Source organism: Schistocerca cancellata, chromosome 3 (genome assembly GCF_023864275.1).
Source record: "Schistocerca cancellata isolate TAMUIC-IGC-003103 chromosome 3, iqSchCanc2.1, whole genome shotgun sequence".
NCBI classification, from domain to species: domain Eukaryota; kingdom Metazoa; phylum Arthropoda; class Insecta; order Orthoptera; family Acrididae; genus Schistocerca; species Schistocerca cancellata.
This window is the reverse complement of record NC_064628.1, coordinates 777,912,528-777,934,926: the sequence shown is the minus strand read 5'-3', so window position 1 is coordinate 777,934,926 and position 22,399 is coordinate 777,912,528. Positions and strand designations below refer to the sequence as shown.

Here is a 22,399-nt window from a genome sequence, read left to right as displayed (position 1 = left end):
CCCGCGCTCACCTGCCTCCACCTTTTACCGCTCCCCTACAGACAGGGTATTCACCAAAGGTGTTACATTCCACATATTCTAATACATTACCTACGTATGGACCAGGCATACAATTACATCTTTCACATCTTACAATATTTCCAACATTAGTTCCACTTCTCTTTGATTACAACATTACTTGAAATTTGACATAAATATTAAAATTTACATCGAAAACTGTTTATAGCTTCTTCAACATAATGGCATGAAACAAAAAAGAAATGAAATCTAAACATCGATTATACTAATTTATTGAAATTCAGAAGAAAAAAATTTATTACGTATACAGTAGGATAACGTTAGTGTTGTTACAAAGTGCTCTGCATACAACACACAGTGACAAATATAGTAAAGGAACAGGGCTTCCAAATAGCATATAAAACTGTGTAAACCCTCCAATCAAACTTAAGCCACCCAACAATTAAGAGCGACAAAGTCCAGGGATCGAGGATATGCAAATGTGGATGTCAAAATTGTGATGCAGTATACATAGGCATGACGTGCAGGAATTTTAAAACACAGTTCGAAGTACACATTAGGTGTTGGATGCTTGGAAGAAACCATTCCACATTTGAAGTGCACTTAAAAAAATCACAACCGCTATCCTACAAACATATAACGAGATGTAAAAATAATCAGAATAAACAACCAAGACAAATACCTGCTACAGATACAGGGAAACTGTAGTGTCCATAAAGCCATTGTTGAGAACAGACATCTAAATGCAGCAGACATACATCAATACAAACTCTCTAGTGAACCTACTAAAGAAAAATAATACAAAAATTATTTCACTTGTACTTGCAGCCATATTAACACAAATACATATATTTTCTCAATCTAAATCTCTCTCTCTCTCTCTCTCTCTCTCTCTCTCTCTCTCACTCACACACGCACACACACACACACACACACACACACACACACACACACACACACACACACACACACATCACAGATATCACAAAATACATTAGACAGTTGCCGGTAACATTCAGTATTTGGCAACATTAACCAAACTAAGCATCAAAACTCAAAACTGAACATTTAGTTCTTAGTGCTGTTGAGTCTAAAACAAAATTTCAAATGGCAGTTATAAGAAGCAGAACAGTGATAACAAAGAAACAAAGACACAATGTGTAGATGAACATCCATGAAATCTGTAAGTATAGCTTAAAAATTTTAACTGCATCATGAAAAGCAAAAAGTGGCAGAATTGTTTATAACCTATACATACAATGTTCTGAATGTAAGCTAAATGGTATAAACGAAAGTATCTACATCTTACAGGTGACTGAACACGCATTGCCATTGCGAAGAAGAAAAGTACAATGCAGATGGCACAAAAATTGTTTTATTCAGTTGTGATTAGACAGTTCCAAAATAAAAATTATCGACATACATAGAACTTTGTATCTGTTTGGAATTGCTCCAGAAAGTGATTCCACATTACTTAAATGACTGAAAGAAAGCTACTTTTTCTAATGCTTTAGACACCAAAATTAGCAATTATGTGTAGGACAGATGTTGCTGAATTCGAACATTTGAGAAGCTCTGTAATAAAGGATTGTCGATTGAGATCTGTGATGTGTGATTTCCAATTTAAGTTCTGATCGGTATCCACAATTAGGAGCTTAGAACAGTCGTTTTTTGTGTTTCCTTTACCCCATGCTGTATTGCTACTGATGATGATAAAGCTCTTCTTGTACAGAATTAAAATGAACTGTGTTTTTTCTAAGTTAAGTGATTGACCTTTTGCTGAGAACCAGTCAGTAACACTTAACGAATATTTCATTTTTTGTTGTTGCAGCTGTGTTAGTGTTGATCATGAAGTGTGCATTATCATCAAAGACAACTATTTCTCCTGTCAGCGTGAGATAGAGGTAATTTATACATAGCAAGAACTGGAGTGGTCCCAGAATTGAACCCTATGGAATGCCAGTAGAAATTTGTTTCCAATCAGAATAAGATCCACATGAGAGCAACATGAGCTAACATGAATCTTTGTTTCCTATTAGTTGAATATGAAGTGAACCACTTAGTATATCCCAAGAGTGATGTTTCTCTAAAATAATTTGTTCGCACATTCAAATACCAATACAAAAATCGCAGTTAGTGAAATCTTGTCATTAGGGTATTTTAATACACACTCAATGAAATTTTAGAAACATGCTCAGTGAAGACAACTCTTCTGAAATCCAAATTATGACTGGTTAAGCATATTATATTTGCAAATATGCTTAGTCTTTCTTTAACACATTACCTTTTCCAAAGTTATGTTAACTACTTAAGCCCCACCTTATTCTATTATTTGCTCCTGTGAACGTGTACGTGTTATCCAGGTCTTGGAGTCACTCATGTCCATGTGGAAAGTATTTATTGAGGTTAATGAAGGCGATATTGGCCTGATGTACTCGACGATGCCCTTTAGCTACACTGTCTAAAGGATCGTCCTAAGAAATACCAAACTAAGATCAGCTTGAAAATGCCTAAATAAGGTGAAACGTGTAGTTGATAAATAAATTAAAAAAAAACTAAAATTGCAACCAAGACTGTTTTCAACTAATACTATTAGACACTGGTTTGCTGATTCATGCCACAGATGGAGTGGAAGAATTTCTTCAAAGTTTTGGTCAGTAGTGATATAGTTTCATTGTTATTAATGTCTGTCTTACAACCTATCTCAAAGAGGCATCTAACAATGATGCACTTTAGTCTGTCTGGAAAGGTACTTTGTACCTGAAATATTATCAACTGTGTGAAACGTTTAAGAGAGATAATTACAATCCTGATTCCCTGGAGTAAGTTGGAGTGTCTCGGTTATTGATTAAATGCTTGTGGTACTGATTGTCACATACAATTCTATGCTTTATATTTTGCACCAGTTCCTCAATTACCATTAGAAAGTGATTGTTAAAGAAGCTTGCTGTAATAGGTCTGGTGTTGTGGACCATTTAGTCATTATATTTAATTACTATACCATCTTGTTCCTTGATAGACTATCCCACTTACCACCTTAATACAAGCCATAGTGTTTTGGTTTTATTTTCATAATTAATTTTCTCTTACATAAAATGCAAGCATTTCAATTCTTCTCAATAAAGAATAATAGTGTCTATAATTGTCTATAATATGAAAGCAGATGCATACCTGTGCTTATCCTGACCATTTAGTATAGTTCTGTCACTCTGCTATGTGATACTTGAATATATTTGGTTAGCCAAGATTTCTTTGATACACCACTGGAGCCATACTTCACATTTCTCTCTCAGGAGTTCATGTCTGAGGGAAATTTATTTACAAACGTGTTAAATTTATTATTTACATTCATTGCCTTACAGGCCTTATTCTAGATTATGTTTCACAGGTTACTTCTGAAGGTGTCTGTTATGAGTTCATTCACTGTTCTACTTCGTTTCCTAATTAACAAGTAATTCAGAAAAACTGTTAAGGTTCTAAAATCTGCACAGTAGTGGTGGGACCAAGTGAGATAGCATAGTGGACTTCCCCCCTCTCCGGTTCAAATCTGAATATGACCATCCAGATTTAGGTTTTCTGTGATTTGCCCAAATCACTCCAGACAGACAGATGCGAGGATGGTTGGATGGGCATGGCAGATTTCCTTCCACATCCTAGGTATATTCAGAGCTTTTGCTCCATCTCTAATGACCTCAATGTCAACTGGACATTAAACTCTAACCTTCCTTCCTTCTCCTTTAATTCTGGTGGCAAAATTTACAACAAAAGTTAGACTGTAAGTGATACATAAAATTTTAATGTCATGTTTTGTTCAGATGCCTTCAACAAATTAATATTGAGATCACAACAAATTTTTTGCTTCCTGTGCTAGGTAAGTGACATAAGAGTGTTCCGAATTTTTCTAAGAACTTCTCAGAATCTTCAGTAGGGATCGGTATGGCATAATAATTATAACATTTAGTGTATTGGTATTAATGTCTATTTCTGATTCTATGAGATCATTTTTGCTTGTGCAAAATTGTTTAATAAGAGTTCCTGTAAGATTAAGATTTTCTGTCAACCAATTGTAGGCTTGTCAGCCATTGTCTCAGCTGTGTGTGCTGTGGTTGAGTTTCAACCCATGAGTAGCATGCTGGCATCATTAGTGAACACTAGTTTTTGCTAAATGAAATACTTTTACTTGGTACTATATCTTCAGTTTTCAGTCTCGAGATAACAATAATCAGTGTGTGTTCATTTGTGTCATGCTTTCCTTATGTGTGGAACATAGTAAAATGAAAAGTAAAGTAATGATTTTTATTTCAACAGAAAATAAACCAGAAGAATGCATTTCATCTGCAGCTTATTGACTTCATGTCATCTATGCTCAAGAAGAAAGATGCAAGGATGGAAAACTTCCAGGTATATTTAAGTGTGCCATGCCTTAAACAAAATAATTTGATGTTTTAATAAATGTTAATTTTGGAGATTGATTTGTATTAGAAAGATGTACAGTAGTTAATATTCCAATCTTTAAAATGTCTCTATTTTCTCTTTTAAAGTTATATCTCTGTGCAGTTAATTGCTCTTTCAAGCATTAAATAAGATAGCTGTATTTAAAAGAATTTGCAGAATGTTAATGCTATGAAGTGAAACTATATTTTTGTTGTTGTTTTTGTTGTTGTTGTTGGTGGTGGTGGTGGTGGTGGTGGTGGTGGTGGTGGTGGCCTTCAATCTCAAGACTGATTTGGTGCATGTCTCCTCACTAGTCTGTCCTGTGCAAGCCTCTTCATCTCAATAACCATTGCAAGCGACAGCCCTGTAACACTGCTCACTGTATTCATACCTGGGTGTCCCATTGCAATTTTGACCCTCCACACCTCCCTCAGTTACAAAATTGAATATTCTCTGTTGCCTCAGGATGTGCAACATCAACTGATCTCCTCTTTTAGTCACATGGTGCCATACATTTCTCTTTTCCAGTTTTATTCAACGCCTCCACATTTGATATTTGATCCACCTGTCTAATCTTCAGCATTCTTATGTAGCACCATATTTCAGAAGATTGTATTCCTCTTTTCTGAACTGTTTATCATCCATGTTTCACTCCAATACCAGGCACAACTCCAGACAAATACCTTCAAAAAAGACTTCCTAACACTTAAGTTTATATCTGGTGTCAACACATTCTTCTTTTTCAGAGATGCTTTTTTTACTTTTGCCTGTCTTCATTTTATATTCTCTCTATTTCAACTACTACTTTTACAGATTCATTTCCTAACCTAGTTTCTCAGAATAACTTGATTTAATTCAACTATATTCAATTAACCTTGCTTTAGTTTTGTTCATGTTCATCTTATAATCTCTTTTCAAGACACTAGCCATTCCATTACACTGCTCTTCTAAGTCCTTCCTGTCTCTGACAGAATTACTATGTCATCAAGGAACCTCAATTTTGTTATTTGTTCCCCCTGAACTCTCAATTTCCTTTCCAAATGTCGTCCTAGTTTCCTTTACTGCTTGCTGAATGTGCAAATTGAATAATGTGGGGATACACTACAGTCCTGTCTCAATCCCTTCTCAAGCCTTGTTTCCCCTTTTATATCATTTGACTCTTATAATTGCAGTCTAGTTTCTGTACAGGTCGTAAACAATCTTTTTATCTCTGTATTTTATCTCTGCTACCTTCAAAATTTCAAGAGTGTAGTCCAGTCGACATAGTCAAAAGCTTTTTCTAAACCAACAAATGCTAGAAACATAGATTATATTTTCGTCAACCTACCTTCTAAGATTAGACATAGTGTCGTTATTGCCTCTTGTGTTCCTACATTTCTTTGGAACCCAAACTGATCTTCCCTGTGGCTGGCTTCTGCCAGTTTTTCCATTCTTCTGTAAATAATTTTTGTCAATGTTTTGCAACCACTAAACTGATAGTTCACCTGTGTTCTCACCTGTTAGTATTACATTCTTCACCTTAAAGTTTTCAGGGGGTAGTACCGTGTCATATTGTTAATAACTATCACTGCTAAGGCCAACATTTTGAGCACGGCCACATTCTGATGGGTCTGCTGGTCTATTTTGTTGTCGAGGGCCTGGTGTATTTTGTCATGAATGCTCTACTGAACATGACATTATTGGAGTCTTGTAATGGAAGGAGGAATAAACTTTATTGTAAGTGGTTTCCTGTGGTCGAGGGAGTGAGGATCTGCTGTTGACTATTGTCTATTGTCTCTTACAGGGTGTGCCATGAATGGTAGTCATGGGCAAATGGGTTTCTGAATTTTGTTTAGGTGATGCTGGACATAGACTGTGTGGCAGTAGCTACTTGCTGGTAATGCTCCCATGTTATTAGTGTAGACAGTTGAGCTGACCCAAGATGGTGCAAGCCTAAGGCCATCCTCTTTATTCATGTTCTTAGGAAGTTTTAATTTTTCAATGGTCTCTCTGATTTTGTGTTTTGCCATCCCTTGCTGTTGGGCAAGCCTGTTGATTTAGTTGAATTTTATTTTCTTGCCACAGTCGTTCTGGCGTTCGGCCACTGCAAGTTTGTTGTGCTGCCCAAGTCAAATGTAGTGCTTGTGCTTTTGTATGTGCATTGCCCCTGGCCTGCTGGTTTTGGCCATGTAACTTCAGCACATTTCTGGATTGTGTGGGCGCTACCCCACAGTCAGTGACACACTTTGCATAACCATGGTGCTGGCTGCAGTCGGTCAATTTCCTGTCTGTCTGGCATTATTTTATTCATTATCAAGGATGCGCAGATCAATTTTGGGTTTTAATCATTGACCAAGAAGATTTTTCACAGCCTTTAGAGCATCACTTAAACATTGTGTGCAAATTGTCAGAAAATATGTAAATACCTGTCTGTATGTGTTTGCTTCCGACATACTATGTGCCTTAGTGTACCATCCTATATACTTCCACACTTAGGAATTGAATCACACCATTCTTCTACAATTTGGGTGTGAAGTGGATTTTCTCATGCATTTTGTTCAAATACTCATGAAACCTGTGTAGCTCCTTCTATGTAATGAACATGTCATCCATGTATCTGACCAAGCAGCATGGGTGTAAAGTAGGTGATCAATGTGCTGTTGCTTCAAAGGCCAGCAGGAATAAGTCTGCTGCTAACAGGGATAGGGGAGAAACCGCAATTAAGCCATCCATCTGCTCGTGGGACATGGTCTTGATGTGAACAGTTTCATCTAATGACAAGTTTGTAAATAGTGACTTTACGTCAAAACTGACTATATGTCTGCGGGTAAAATTGTTCCTCCTTTTACACTTTAGATAAATCAGGTTGAGTTCTTCACAGAGGAGTCAGTTTTGCTAACTAGATTTCTTAATTTGCAGGCTGTATATTAACCAAGTTGTATATAGAAGAATATCTTGTACACCAGGTGGAATAGTTTTGTCATGTTTGGCTCTTGCAAGGATCTCAGTAATTCTGAGGGAATGTCCTCTATTCCAGGGACGTTGTTTCCACTCAGGTCTTTCAGTGCTCGTTGTTTCCACTCAGGTCTTTCAGTGCTCTGTCAGATTCTTCTTGCAGTACCCTATCTCCTATCTCCTTTTCACATACTATTTCTTTTTTTCTTTCTGCAATATTGTCCTAAAGTTTGTTTCCTCTTTAAAGATCATCTATATATTCCTTCCCTTTTAACTTTCTCCCCTTTGCTTAGTATTGGTTTGCCACATGAGCTCTTGATATTCATACAGCTGCTTCTCTTATCTTCAAGGATCTATTTAATTTACCTGTAGATCCTGTCTGTCTATCTATCTATCTTTTTATTATATATCAATCTTATCTATGTATCTGGTTGTTGTTGTTGTGTTGTTATAGCAACCAGTCATCAGAAGGCCTAAAAAGGACAAATCTTTTCATTAGTAACCTCTCACTCCTCCTCCATCACACTTATACTGAAATAGTGTTCGTTGAAGCATGTCAGTCCGCAGCTCGTGGTCGTGTGGTAGCGTTCTCGCTTCCCGCGCCCGGGTTCCCAGGTTCGATTCCCGGCGGGGTCAGGGATTTTCTCTGCCTCGTAATGACTGGGTGTTGTGTGATGTCCTTAGGTTAGTTAGGTTTAAGTAGTTCTAAGTTCTATGGGACTGATGACCATAGATGTTAAGTCCCATAGTGCTCAGAGCCATTTGAACCATTTTTTGAAGCATGTCATGTTTCCAGGGAACCTCTCAGCTGTGCGACTTTTCGTTAGAGAATCTATTCTTTTTTGAATTTGTGTTGATTTCATAATGACTTCAGTTTAATATTTCTGTACTTCTGCTTTAGCCAAAGGTAGTGGTTCTACATTTTCTACACCTACACTCTGCAAACCACTGTGAAGTGCCTGGCAGAGGGTACATCCTATTGTACCACTTGTGCATAAAGCATGGGAAGAATGATTGTTTAAATGCTTCCATGGTTGCTGTACTGAATCTAATCTTGTGCTCATGATATCTACGGGAGTGGTATGTAGGTGGATTAGTATATTCCTAGAGCCATCATTTAAAGCCAGTCCTTTAACATTTCTAAGTAGGCTTTAGGCTTTCTTGGGGTAATATACATCTATCTTCAAGAGTCTGTGAGTTCAGTTTCTGCAGCCTCTCTGTGACACTTTCCCACAGAAGAATAAACCTGTGACCATTCATGCTGCCCTTCTCTGTATATGTTCAGTATCCCCCATTAGTCCTATTTGGCACGGGTCCCACACGCACATGAGCAATATTCTGGGATGGACCACGTGAGTGATATGTAAGTAATCTCCTTTGTAGACTGATTACATTTCCCCAGTATTCTACCAATAAACTGAAACTTGTCACCTGTTTTAGCCATAGCTTAACTTATGCTGTCATTCCATTCATGTACCTAAAAAATTTTATACTCAGGAATTTTACGAGTTGACAGATTCCACCTGTGACTCACTAATATTATAGTCATAGGATACTAATTTTTTTTTCATTTTGTGAAGTGCATAGTTTTACTTTTCTGAACATTTAACGGAAGATGGAAATATTTGCACCATTTTGAAATCTTATCAAGATCTGACTGAATATCTAAGCAGCTTTCAAACAAGACATTGTCGTAAATAATCTCATAAATTGCAAAAAGTCTGAGCTTACTATCAGTATTGTCCAAATGATCATTACTGTACAACATGAACAGCAGAGGTCTCAACAGACTTCCCCGGGGCATACAACAAGGTTATTCCTTTACATGTTGATGACTCTCCATTCAATATAACTTGCTGCGACCTCTCTGCAAAAAATCCACAATCCAGTCACAAGTTTTGCTTGATACCTCATAAGATCATACTTTTGATAATAAGTGTAGATGAGGTACTGAGTCAAGTGCTTTTCAGAAATCAAGAAATACTGCTTCTACCTGGCTGCCTTGATCCATACCTTTCATTGTATTATATGAGGAAAATGAGAGTCAGGTTTCTCGTGATTGATGTTTTCATAATCCATGCTGGCTAACACAGAGGTATGAGCTTAGAGTATGTTCTAAGATTCTACAACAGATTGGTGTCAAGGACATTGGACAATAGTTTTGTGGTTCCTGAAAACAGAATAGTTTTTCTATCAGTTTCTCTAGATTCGCAAAAATGGACAGTCCTCTTTAATATTGTACAGTGGATTTATTTATTTATTTTTGTAATGGGATAAGGTATATCCATATGTGATGTTTCGTAATCTGTTTGTCCCTCGCATGTACTAACTGATGAATAGTCTAGGAAGTTGAGCCAACTATGTCTCCTTCACCGTCATTTCTTTATTTTTGTAACCTCTGGGAATGCTTCATTTATCACAGTCGAGGCAAAACATTTGAATACTGTGAATCTCAGAATAAAGGAATATTATTTTTCCTGAATGTTGAACATGATACAGATCTCTCTCATAACATTAAATTAAACCCACAATCTCAGGCTGAACTACATGGTGAAGAGTTGAATGTGTGTTGGGGTTAATAACTTTTCAGAATGCAGTTGTCTGTTACAACTGTCACACTACCTCTTTTTATGTTTCCTTAAGTACGCAGAATTCTGCCTGAGTCTGCTTTTGTTTTGCAAGGGTTTTGGGGAACCCTGCTGAGACTTAGAAGCTGAAACTAAGACTTGTCATGGTCTCTTAACATCCAGCCTACTAATCTTCTAAGACTAGTCTTTCCAATGAATTATTAAGCAAAATAAAATTGGTGATCAGAATAGAACACTGATGGGTGTAATAATTTGTTAAAAATGATACAAGAGTGAATCAAATATAAATGGGATTTTATTTTTAAAAAATTCATTTTGAAAAACAAAAAGCAGTTGCAATTTATTTTTTCTTACAAATTTCCCACTTTAATTTCAAAACTCCTTAGGCTTACAGTTAAACGTTATTGTGTTATAAAAATTTGACTACAACATTATGTTTTGCAGAAGGGCAAATGTATTTGACATAACCATAATTTTGAAAAAGTTAGTCTTTTATTTTAATTTTAGTATATATATTTCTTTAATCATTTAATCCCACACAACCTTAAATTCCATGCTAATTACTAGGGACTGGAAAATGTAGCATCTATTTTTGACAAAAGTCACATCTATTTTGTGTCAAAATATATGATCGGACGCACAAATTTAAAAGGTTGTAACATTACACGAGTAAAGATAAACAACATCTTAGCTCTTTGAAATTGACTTTAAAAAAGTGCTGACTGGGAACTCTGTGACTGGAATGTTTGCTTTTCAAAAATGATTTTTCTGTTGAAAAGCAGCAGCATTTTCCAGCCATTGAACTGAATGTATCTCTGGTTTAAGGTGTCTCTGGACATTATTTGTCTTTATCCACTCAGTTCTGCAGGCTATTAATTTCAACCTTTCATGGGCATTTGTAGCCATGTTACCCATGCTTGACAAGGCTACAGATAGTAATGACAAGGCACTTAGCATAGAAGTGTACAACCAAATGTACAGTAACTCTGTTTTAACATTAGGGGAAGACTTTCGGTGCAGTCAAAAAATATTACAAATTTTGTTTTCCAATCACTATAGTGCAGCATGCGGGCACTATAGGATACAGTGGCAGTCACTGTGAGTTTAAACAAACTATAATTTTGATCACCAGAATGTAGGGAAACAACCCCACCTCCCTTTCACAGGGCAGCAGCCTACAGCAGAACTGACACATTGTCACAGGGATTGCTAATCTCTTCTGATGTTGTAATGGTCATGATTGAAATTCGTAATGGAGCAAGATTACTTGCTTTACTTATTTCAAAATAGAAAACAACAAGCAATGCATAACACAAAGCATTTGGTTCCAGCTACCATGCAGTTGCTTGTTGAGGTTAGCAGAGTATTGTTAACGACGTAGTTCAGGCCTGTCCTCTAGTGTTATAAGATGCAACCACATTTCAAAACATCCGCCACCTAACTTGCCACATTGAATGATCCGCATTTAGGGTTACCACACCTAGCCCTGACCTCGTTGGGACCCTCTGAGGTGGGGGCGTGGAAATGAAATTAAAAAAAAATTAATATAATTACTTTTCATTTAGAAGACAATTACATGGAACTTATTGTGGCAGAAGTAATTGGTACACCATATTTTTTGGAAGATTTCACCTTTTTCAGCAAGTCATTTTTCTCTTTTAAATATTTATAAAACTCCAAGTCAGCTTATAGTTAAACTGGCACTATAAGATTGATTCCACAGTCCCTGGCAGCAGCTAATTTCTTTCATCAGTCAACTAGGCCAACATCAGTGAAAATACTCTTTCCACAGTGGTGTTGTGTGTGGTAATAGAAAACAAATACTCACATAATTTCAGCATTTTCTATTTACATTCAGGATTTTCTGTTACCTTAAGAAAGTAAATCTACATTTCTTTCACAGAGTGTTCAGACTTCCATTCTTCTGAGTCATACTTAGTTTCTAAAGAGCTTTTCAGATACATATATTACTAAAAACATTTGAAGCCAGAAATCTTCACACCTGTTTAGTCAAGTGTGTAGTTGTGTTTCCAATCATCTCACAAGTCTGGGATTTCAGATAGTGTCATTCAATCAAATACTTGATATTTATTGAAAGAAATAGCCCATTTCTGTAAATAATCAAATGCTTTGGTATAGAAAGCCATTGTTTCTTCTTCAAATTTCGAAATCAGATTAATTATTTCTTGGTTAGGGTTCTCATTTTTTAATTTTTTCAAATTCATCTTGGTTTGCTTGTCAATAAAACTGGCAATCTTCCTTCGATTCAGATACCTCTGAGTGTCTATTAATATAGTTCTTATTTAAATTACCAAGACTTTATTCTTCTCCACTCTTTTTAAATTTTTTTACAAACAGAGCCAAGTTGGACTGCAGAAACATGAAGTATATTTCAGTGATCAGACAGCTGAAAAAAAAAAATCTGAAATTATTTTAGGTGGCCTGTCTTCAGTGTCAAAAAATTGTTTTAATGGAATCCAAAGCTTAAGAATTCTCTCAACTGCTGGCATTAATGACGGCCGTCTTGTTTTTGAGTGAGACAAAAGAGCAGATCTCTTTCAGCTTCTCCGTCCTTACGGTGTATATTAAAAAAAATAATATTTTCATGATGGTTATTTCAATTTCGACATTTAATAGTCCAGCAGCATTTGCACTTGATGTAGTAGTCTACTGTGGAGAATATGGGCAGGCATCCAATTCCTTCTACATTTTTTCCTAGTTCTTCTTTAATTTGGTAACATTCTTCTGGCCAGGTCGATAAAGCCCTCTGAAGTTGGTATTGGTATTGTCTCCCCAAAAAGCGATTGATTTATCTAATGAAATGTGCCGTTGTCTTAAAGTGTCTAGACAAAACTTTGGAATTGTGTCTATTGTTCCACTACTCAGCAAATCAAACTTAAACAGCTTCTATTGGATTCTGTCAACATCATTAAAGTATTGAACAACTAGAGGAAACATCTTTCCAGCCTTGGCAATTGACACTTCAGTGTCTGTGCCAAAAATTAAACTTCTTGCAATTGTTTTATGCATTCCGACATGGAAAATATTTTTAACAATTGCTGTAGCTTGGATCATGGCTATAGATCGCATTGTTGCAACTTGGGAGTCAGAATACACTTCAGCATTCAGTTTTATGGTACAGTCAAGAGAACTGAAGGGTTGATGATACTTGACAATTTTATAAGCACTGTTAGTTCTGCAGCAGCAATGAGCAACTCTTCCTGGGTATCTTCTTTAATCATGACTGTGGAAATAGATTTTGACATCAGTTACTACGAATCTATTTGTCTGATTATTCCATAGAAGTGTGATGCCTCACATCTGTCTTACCTCCATTCCATGAGTTACTGAGGTGAAACAGCTACAGGTGTCGCACAGCATGTCCTGATCTATACTTCTTTTCTTGACAAAAGACTATTTTTTGGTGTTATGATCCAAAAAGCGACACTTCCGTTTTCCATTCTTAGTCACTTTCCTAATCTGTGATAAGAAAAGTTTATTAGACGCTAAACAGTTGACAGTAATGCTTAAGTAATTGAAGTACATGTCGCTATACACTTCACGCCCCATGTACCCACAGTAAACACTTCAGACATTACTAACTTGCACTCATTGGCTGTATTACATTTAGAAAGAATAATCTTATCAGATTGCTGTTAAAATTGGAACTGCCTGATTCTTCTCCATGGTGCTGCATAAATAGTTCCAGCCCCATTGTACTGGAGAAGGCTGGTATTTTCTGGAATTATACCGCTAGATCCAGAAGGTGCTTGCATTGTCAATACAGGATACACAACTTGCAATGCCATCTGTAAGACGACCTTGTCAACGTAAACTTGTTGACATAAATAAAACTAACTGAGGCTGCATTTACATGTTGTGCTAACAGATGGCGTTACTTCAGTATCTGAACCGAGCTCGTAACAGTATTTTGCAAAATTGGGTCTTGTCGAGGTGTAGGGGCAAGAAGGTCCAGAGCAGTGATGGTCCCAATATACTTATCAGGACAGATGACAACCCATCCACATTATACAATCTTTCGAGCTTTAGCTGACTAACTGACTGTATCTGGCGTGGTACCGTATCATCGAGCACATTGGTAAGTCATTGTATTTGTACACTTTTTATTTTGCACACAGTTGCTTCACTCATTATCTTTCCAAATTGGGCTTCACCAGATGATGTACGAAATGAGTAACTGAAAATTGGTTCCATTTTCGATTTACATGCAGAAAATAAAGCTATTTCAAACTATCTGTGGTGAAATGGTTCATCTGGGTAAAATTTGCTATGAAGTAACGTCAATTAAATAATTTTGTGTTTTCACATTTTTAGGTAGAAATTGCACCTATTTCGTATTCATCGCGAAATGCGAATTTTTCCAGTCCCTGCTAACTACAAAATTATATTGGCTGCTTACATATACAGAAGATTCTGAGTAAGAGATACAAATTTTAGTTTGAATGTTTCTTATTGCATTATGAAGCGTGCTGTTTATATGCATACAACATTGAATAGCAAATGTTACAATAAATGAACTGTATTTGTAAAACATTACAATAAGTGTAACCTGGTAGTCAAGTACTTCTCTATTGGAAAATGTATGAAATGGTGATTGAAAGGACTCTCAATCTGGTACATTACATGTGTCAAAAGAAATTTATAATTGTAAAATAGCCTTCTTTTGAAAGGATCCTCACACACTCATTAGTGACTAGAGTTAATTGTAGTGGCCCTGACATCTGTCAGACTCCATAACAGCCACATCCCTGTAGAGAGAACTAAAATATAATTTCCCATTAGTTAATTCTGTGACAAAAATCATGTTATGCACAACAACAAAGCCTACAAAAAAATATGTTTGAAAAGTTTTGTGCCATTTCATGAAAATGTTTGCACTTGCGTGAACTTAGCAACTCAATAAATATTGCAAAACGATCTGTTGGTCATCAGTATATTAAAAATTAAATCTAATATCTAAAATGTAAATAGTTAGCAAGTCACATAGTAATTCACACATGACCATAGGCATGAAATGTAAACTCTTTCTTCATTTTCTTGAAATGTTTCTGCTCATGCAGGTCATTGACAACCTCTTTCAAACTCCTCTTTTCTTCCACAATCTACCATTTAGCATCTCCTCTCATTGCAATCCTCTTTGGGCTACATTATCCTTCACCAGGTTTCTTCATCTTATTTGTGGTCTTCCAATTGGTGTTCATCTGGTTCCTGTTCATTCTAGGGCTACTCTTGGAAGCCTTTCTCTTTCCATTCTTCAAATGTGGCCGAACCATTTAAGCCTATTACTTTCCATGGTTTATTTGGAGATCTGCAGTGTGTTTTGCATTATTTCATTCCTTGACCTGTCCCTTCTCGTCTAACCCAGGATCTCTTGTAGAAAGTGCATATCTGTTACTTGTATTGTGCTCAGATCTTTCTTTGTCCAAGTCCAGGGTAGTTAGAAACGAACAACTTACAAAAGTTCATATGAAAAAGAAAAGGCTATAAACTACAACTATAAAAATTTATTTTGGCTAATTTGTGTATTTGAGTACATCTTTGATCACTGGGTTGTTTTGAAAATCAAGCTTATGCAAACACAGTTAGTTTATTTTTGTATTTACCCATACATTTTTAGACACCTGTGTGTCATCTACTGTGGGTCAAATTTTTATTTCTCTAAAGTAAAATATGAAATTTATAATAATTTAACTGTTGTATTTATAAATTTCATATTGTACTTTACAGAAATAAAAATTTGACCCACTAAAGATGGCACATAGGTGTCTACCGTATTTACTCGAATCTAAGCCGCACTCGAATCTAAGCCGCACCTGGAAAATGAGACTCGAAATAAGGAAAAAAAATATTCCCGAATCTTAGCCGCACCTGAAATTTGAGACTCGAAATTCAAGGGGAGATAAAAGTTTAGGGCCGCACCTCTAAATCGAAACAAAGTTGGTCCATTGTAATATGAGACACAATTTAGGTCGAATGAATGACGATACAACTACAGTAGTTTGGTTCGAGTCGTAAGCTTAGCAGTTAAGCTTTACCACGTAGCCATTGCTATGCGTCAGGCGCTCCGTCCGTATTTATACGGGTACCTTTCCTTTTTCGCGTGCTTCGTTTGGTTTGAATCGATTGCTTATTTTGGTTTGATCTGATAAGTGCCGTTTTCTTTGTTATAGGTGTTTGCGTCACTCTTAAGCTGAAAATGCATTACTGCACTGTGTCATGCATTGTTTGTCGCATTCCGATAGTGCGTGTTTGTTTACAGCCTGTCGCGGCTCGCGGCATGGCTTGCTTTAGTGCGCGCTACCGCCGCGTACAATTAAAAAAAAAAGAGAGGAATCGTCTCATTAGCGAAACTATGGCAAGAGACTGCTATTTGTTGTTACTTACACTGCTGCTTTCTTTGATAATGATCAACAAGAATAAAATAATAGACTGCGTATGATAGAACAAGTTCTGAACGAGAGTTAGGCGAAAATTTTTCTCTGTTTGAAAATCTTTGCGGCCGCTTCTTTATTACATCAAATTCTGCACAGAAATTAGAGTCATCTTAGATTTAAAAATCTAGTCACTTGCCGTGCTTCATTTCTGACTGTCTCACTATTAGGCATAAAATAATACGAATATAAACATGACACGATACGTATATTCTTCCGCATTTGCTGTTGTCTCACTCTAGTTTCGTAGTTTATTAGGCAGACAGGATTTAAATGAGATAGCAGCAAACACGAAAGAATACATGGCAAAATGTTTATATTCGTATTATTCTTACGGTGAAGAGAATACTGTATGTGATTCACATATCATCAGGTTCCTATTAGCAACCATCTCTTCTCACAGATAGGAAAAAATTCAGGACGTAGAGTTGGCCATATTGATAAACATCCCAAACAGTCTTGCCAGTCAGATTTTCGTAGTACACTGAAGTTGTGCTACATTCGAAGATGAACAATACGGAATTTGTATTTACTTCGTTGGATAATGTATGAAAATGCAGTGGTCGAAACTTGCGGCGGAGAAAAAAAGCTCGTCTTCCACTTTTTTTTTTTTTGATTTATTTACTGACGCAGAGGTTTTGGCGCCAGTATTTATCTTTGTGCCTATAAAGCATGCCCGCGTAGCGCTACATAATACATATATTCGACGGCAGATGAGTTGCGGCGGCACGTACCAACATTTTTCATAACTTCCGCTTGCTTTGCACTCGATTCTAAGCCGCAGGCGGTTTTTTGGATTACGAAAACCGGAAAAAAGTGCGGCTTAGATTCGAGTAAATACGGTAAACACGTATGGGTAAATACAAAAATAAACTAATTGTGTTTGCGTAAGGCTGATTTTCAAAACAACCCAACTTTAAATTGCAAACATAGAAGAACATCAAGAGGAGCTTCAAAACTGTTGGCAAATACTTTTCTGGCTTTTGAGTGCATAAGGGTCTGGAGTGCAGTATCTTGATTTCAGCATCTTCAGACAGTTAGTGAATTGAGAGTGAAGGATTACTTTGTATGTTTGTGTATTCTCTAACAAGAGGATGGTCTTGATTTAATTGGGTTGTGCAAATGTGGCTGAGCATAACAATCTATTTGGTAGGTGAATTGGTGATCCCTTGATGTCTCAGAACATGTCCTACCAACTGGCCCTTCTTCTAGTCAAGTTGTGCCACAAATTTCTCTTCCCCCCAATTCTGTTCAATACCTCCTCATTAGTTATTTGATCTGCCTATGTAATCTTAATCATTCTTCTGTAGCACCACATTTCGAAAGCTTCTATTCTATTCTTGTCTTAACTATTTATCGTCCATGTTTCACTACCATATGTGGCTACACTCCATACAAATATTTTCAGAAACGACTTGCTGACACTTACATCTATACTCGATGTTAACAAATTTCTCTTCAGGAAAGCTTTCCTTGCCATTGCCAGTCCACATTTTATATCCTCTCTACTTCGGCCATCATCAGTTATTTTGCTCCCCAAATAGCAAAACTCAGTTACTGTGTTAAGTGTCTCATTTCCTAATCTAACTCCCTCAACATCACCTGATTTAATTAGGCTACATTCCATTATCCTCGTTTTGCTTTTGTTGATATTCATCTTACATCCTCCTTTGAAGACACTGTCCATTATGTTCAACTGCTCTTCCAGGTCCTTTGCTGTCTCTGACAGAATCACAATGTCATCAGCGAACCTCAAAGTTTTTATTTTTTCTCCCTGGGTTTTAATTTCTGCTCTGAATTTTTCTTTTGTTTCCTTTACTGCTTGCTCAATATACAGATTGATTAACATCGGGGAGAGGCTACAACACTGTCTCACTCTCTTCCCAACCACTGCTTCCCTTTCATGCCCCTTGACTCTTATAACTGCCATCTGGTTTCTTTACAAATCGTAAATAGCCTTTCGCTCCCGGTATTTTAACCCTGCCACCTTCAGAATTTGAAATAGCATATTCCAGTCAACATTGTCAAAAGCTTGCTCTAAGTCTACAAATGCTAGAAACGTAGGTTTGCCTCTCCTTAATCTATCTTCTAAGATAAGTCATAGGGTCAGTATTGCCTCATGTGTTCCAACATTTCTACGGAATCCAAACTGATCTTCCCCGAGGTCAGCTTCTACTATTTTTTCCATTCGCCTGTAAAGAATTCGTGTTAGTATTTTGCAGCCGTGACTTCTTAAACTGATAGTTTGATAATTTTCACACCTGTCAACACCTGCTTTCTTTGGGATTGGAATTATTATATTCTTCTTGAAGTCTGTGGGTATTTCGCCTGTCTCATATGTCTTGCTCACCAGATGGTAGAGTTTTGTCAGGACTGGCTCTCCCAAAGCTGTCAGTAGTTCTAATGGAATGTTGTCTACTCCCGGGGCCTTGTTTCGACGCAGGTCTTTCATTGCTCTGTCAATCTCTTCACGCAGTATCATATCTCCCATTTTATCTTCATCTACATTCTCTTCTATTTCCATAATAGTGCCCTCCAGTACATCGCCCTTGTATAGGCCCTCTGTATTCTCCTTCCATCATTCTGCTTTCCCTTCTTTGGAGAAAAGAAAACCACTTGTATGAATATCAAGAGTTCAGATGGAAACCCAGTTCTAAGCAAAGGTCTCTTTAATTTTCCTGTAGGCAGTATCTATCTTACCCCTAGAGATATATGCCTCTACATTCTTACATTTGCCCTCTAGCCATCCCTGCTTAGCCATTTTTCACTTCCTGCTGATCTCATTTTTGAGACGTTTGTATTCCTTTTTGCCTGCTTCATTTACTGCATTTTTATATTTTCTTCTTTCATCAATTAAATTCAATATATCTTGTTACTGAAGGATTTCTGCTAGCCATCATCTTTTTACCTACGTGATCCTTTGCTGCATTCACTATTTCATCTCTCAGAGCTACCCATTCTTCTTGTACTGTATTTCTTTCCCCCATTCTTGTCAATCGTTCCCTAATGCTCTCCCTGAAACTCTCTACAACCTCTGGTTCTGTAAGTTTATCCATGTCCCATCTCCTTAAATTCCCACCTTTTTGCAGTTTCTTCAGTTTTAATCTACAGTTCACAGTTTTAATCTACAGTACATAACCAATAGATTGTGGTCAGAGTCCACATCTGCCCCTGGAAATGTCTTACAATTTAAAACCTGGTGCCTAAAACTCTGTCTTACCATTATATAATCTATCTGAAACCTTCCAGTATCTCCAGGCCTCTTCCATGTGTACAACCTTCTTTCATAATTCTTGAACCAAGTGTTAGCTATGATTAAGTTATGCTCTAAACTAGTAGAAGCCGACCTCGGGGAAGATCAGTTTGGATTTCGTAGAAATACTGGAACACATGAGGCAATACTGACCTTACAACTTACCTTAGAAGAAAGATTAAGGAAAGGCAAACCTACGTTTCTATCGTTTGTAGACTTAGAGAAAGCTTTTGACAATGTTGACTGCAATACTCTCTTTCAAATTCTAAAGGTGGCAGGGGTAAAAAACAGGGAGTGAAAGGCTATTTACAATTTGTACAGAAACCAGATGGCAGTTATAAGAGTCGAGGGACATGAAAGGGAAGCAGTGGTTGGGAAGGGAGTAGGACAGGGTTGTAGCCTCTCCCCGATGTTATTCAATCTGTATATTGAGCAAGCAGTAAAGAAAACAAAAGAAAAATTCGGAGTAGGTATTAAAATCCATGGAGAAGAATTAAAAACTTTGAGGTTCGCCGATGACATTGTAATTCTGTCAGAGACAGCAAAGGACTTGGAAGAGCAGTTGGATGGAATGGACAGTGTCTTGAAAGGAGGATATAAGATGAACATCAACAAAAGCAAAACGAGGATAATGGAATGTAGTCGAATTAAGTCGGGTGATGCTGAGGGAATTAGATAAGGAAATGAGACACTTAAAGTAGTAAAGGAGTTTTGCTATTTGGGGAGCAAAATAACTGATAATGGTCGAAGTAGAGAGGATGTAACATGTAGACTGGCAATGGGAAGGAAAGAGTTTCTGAAGTAGAGAAATTTGTTAACATCGAGTATAGATTTAAGTGTCAGGAAGTCGTTTCTGAAAGTATTTGTATCCAGTGTAGCCATTATGGAAGTGAAACATGGACGATAAATAGCTCGGACAAGAAGCGAATAGAAGCTTTCGAAATGTGGTGCTACAGAAGAATGCTGAAGATTAGATGGGTAGATCACATAACTAATGAGGAAGTATTGAGTAGGATTGGGGAGAAGAGAAGTTTGTGGCACAACTTGACTAGAAGAAGGGATCGGTTGGTAGGACATGTTCTGAGGCATCAAGGGATCACCAATTTAGTATTGGAGGGCAGCGTGGAGGGTAAAAATCGTAGAGGGAGACCAAGAGATGAATACACTAAGCAGATTCAGAAGGATGTAGGTTGCAGTAGGTACTGGGAGATGAAGCAGCTTTCACAGGATAGAGTAGCATGGAGAGCTGCATCAAACCAGTCTCAGGACGGAAGGCCACAACAACAACAACAACAAGAAGTTATGCTCTGTGCAAAATTCTATCAGGCAGCTTCCTCTTTCATTCCATACCCCCATTCCATATTCACCTACTACATTTCCTTATCTTCCTTTTCCTACTATCGAATTCCAGTCACCCACGACTATTAAATTTTCGTCTTCTTTCACTATCTGAATAATTTCTTTTATCTCATCATACATTTCCGCACTCTTTTTTTTTTATTCATTATTAAACCTACTCCTGCCTTACCTCTATTTGATTTTGTATTTATAACCCTGTATTCATCTGACCATTAGTCTTGTTCCTCCTGCCACCGAACTTCACCAATTCCCACTATATCTAACTTTAACCTATCCATTTCCCTTTTTCAATTTTCTAACCTACCTGACCGATTAAGGGATCTGACATTCCAAGCTCTGATCCCTAGAATGCCAGTTTTCTTTCTCCTGATAATGATGTCCTCCTGAGTAGGCCTCACCTGGAGATCCAAATGGGGGACTATTTTACCTCCAGAATATTTTACCCAAGAGGATGCAATCATCATTTAACCATACAGTAAAGCTGCATGCCCTTTCGAAAAATTACGGCTGCAGTTTCCTCTTGCTTTCAGCCTTTCGCAGTACCAGCACAGCAAGGTTGTTTCGGTTAGTGTTGCAAGGCCAGATCAGTCAATCATCCAGACTATTGCCCCTACAACTACTGAAAAGGCTGCTGCCCCTCTTCAGGAACCACACATTTGTCTGGTGCCTCAACAGATACCCCTCTGTTGTGGTTGCACCTACAGTAAGGCTATGTGTATCGCTGAGGCACGCAAGCCTCCCCACCAACGGCAAGGTCCACGGTTCATGGGGGGGGGGGGGGGGTGTTCCAGATTTTATCTGCATAATGTGGTTGGGTTCTGTGTCGACCTATTTTACTTGGGCATTTTGATTTACGCTTGCATATCATATTCTGCAGCGGAATATACCAAACTACGTCGCATTCAAGGATCCTTGTGCTATACAACAAAGATTTTGTGGAAAGTTGTTCCTGATTCGATGTTTCACATTATTATTATTATTATTATTATTATTATTATTATTGTTATATGTTGTATGTAACTTAAAGTTCTCTCCATGGTCACACCAAAATATGTTGGAGTTTCGTAGTAGGAAAGAGTGATATTTCCATAATATATTAAAATTTTATGGTTGTTCAGCCTGTTGGTTAAATTTAAATGTAACACCTTTTTCGGTTGGGCTTGGGTTATGCATCCATTCACATGAAGAAGTGCTTAAATTCTTCGACAGTATTTCCTATACTGTATCTGTGTCCTTGCGTTGGACAGCTGTTGCCCAAGTATAGGTGTACGCTAATTTTATAGCCTCTGTTTGAGGCACGTCAGTGATATAAAATCTGAAAAGAAGTGGTGCTAGGACAGATCGCTGTGGGAGCCCATTGA

At 37.2% G+C, this 22,399-nt stretch overlaps 1 protein-coding gene across 3 annotated transcripts in view; it reads left to right on the top strand.

Moving 5' to 3' along the window:
• Positions 1-22,399, top strand: part of LOC126175822 (condensin complex subunit 2) — a 203,144-nt gene that overhangs the window by 51,292 nt on the left and 129,453 nt on the right. For all 3 annotated transcript variants that reach the window (XM_049922817.1, XM_049922815.1, XM_049922816.1), the window contains exon 3: positions 4,327-4,419. In XM_049922817.1, coding sequence (XP_049778774.1) covers positions 4,327-4,419 — 93 coding nt within the window. The remainder of the gene's footprint in view (positions 1-4,326; positions 4,420-22,399) is intronic.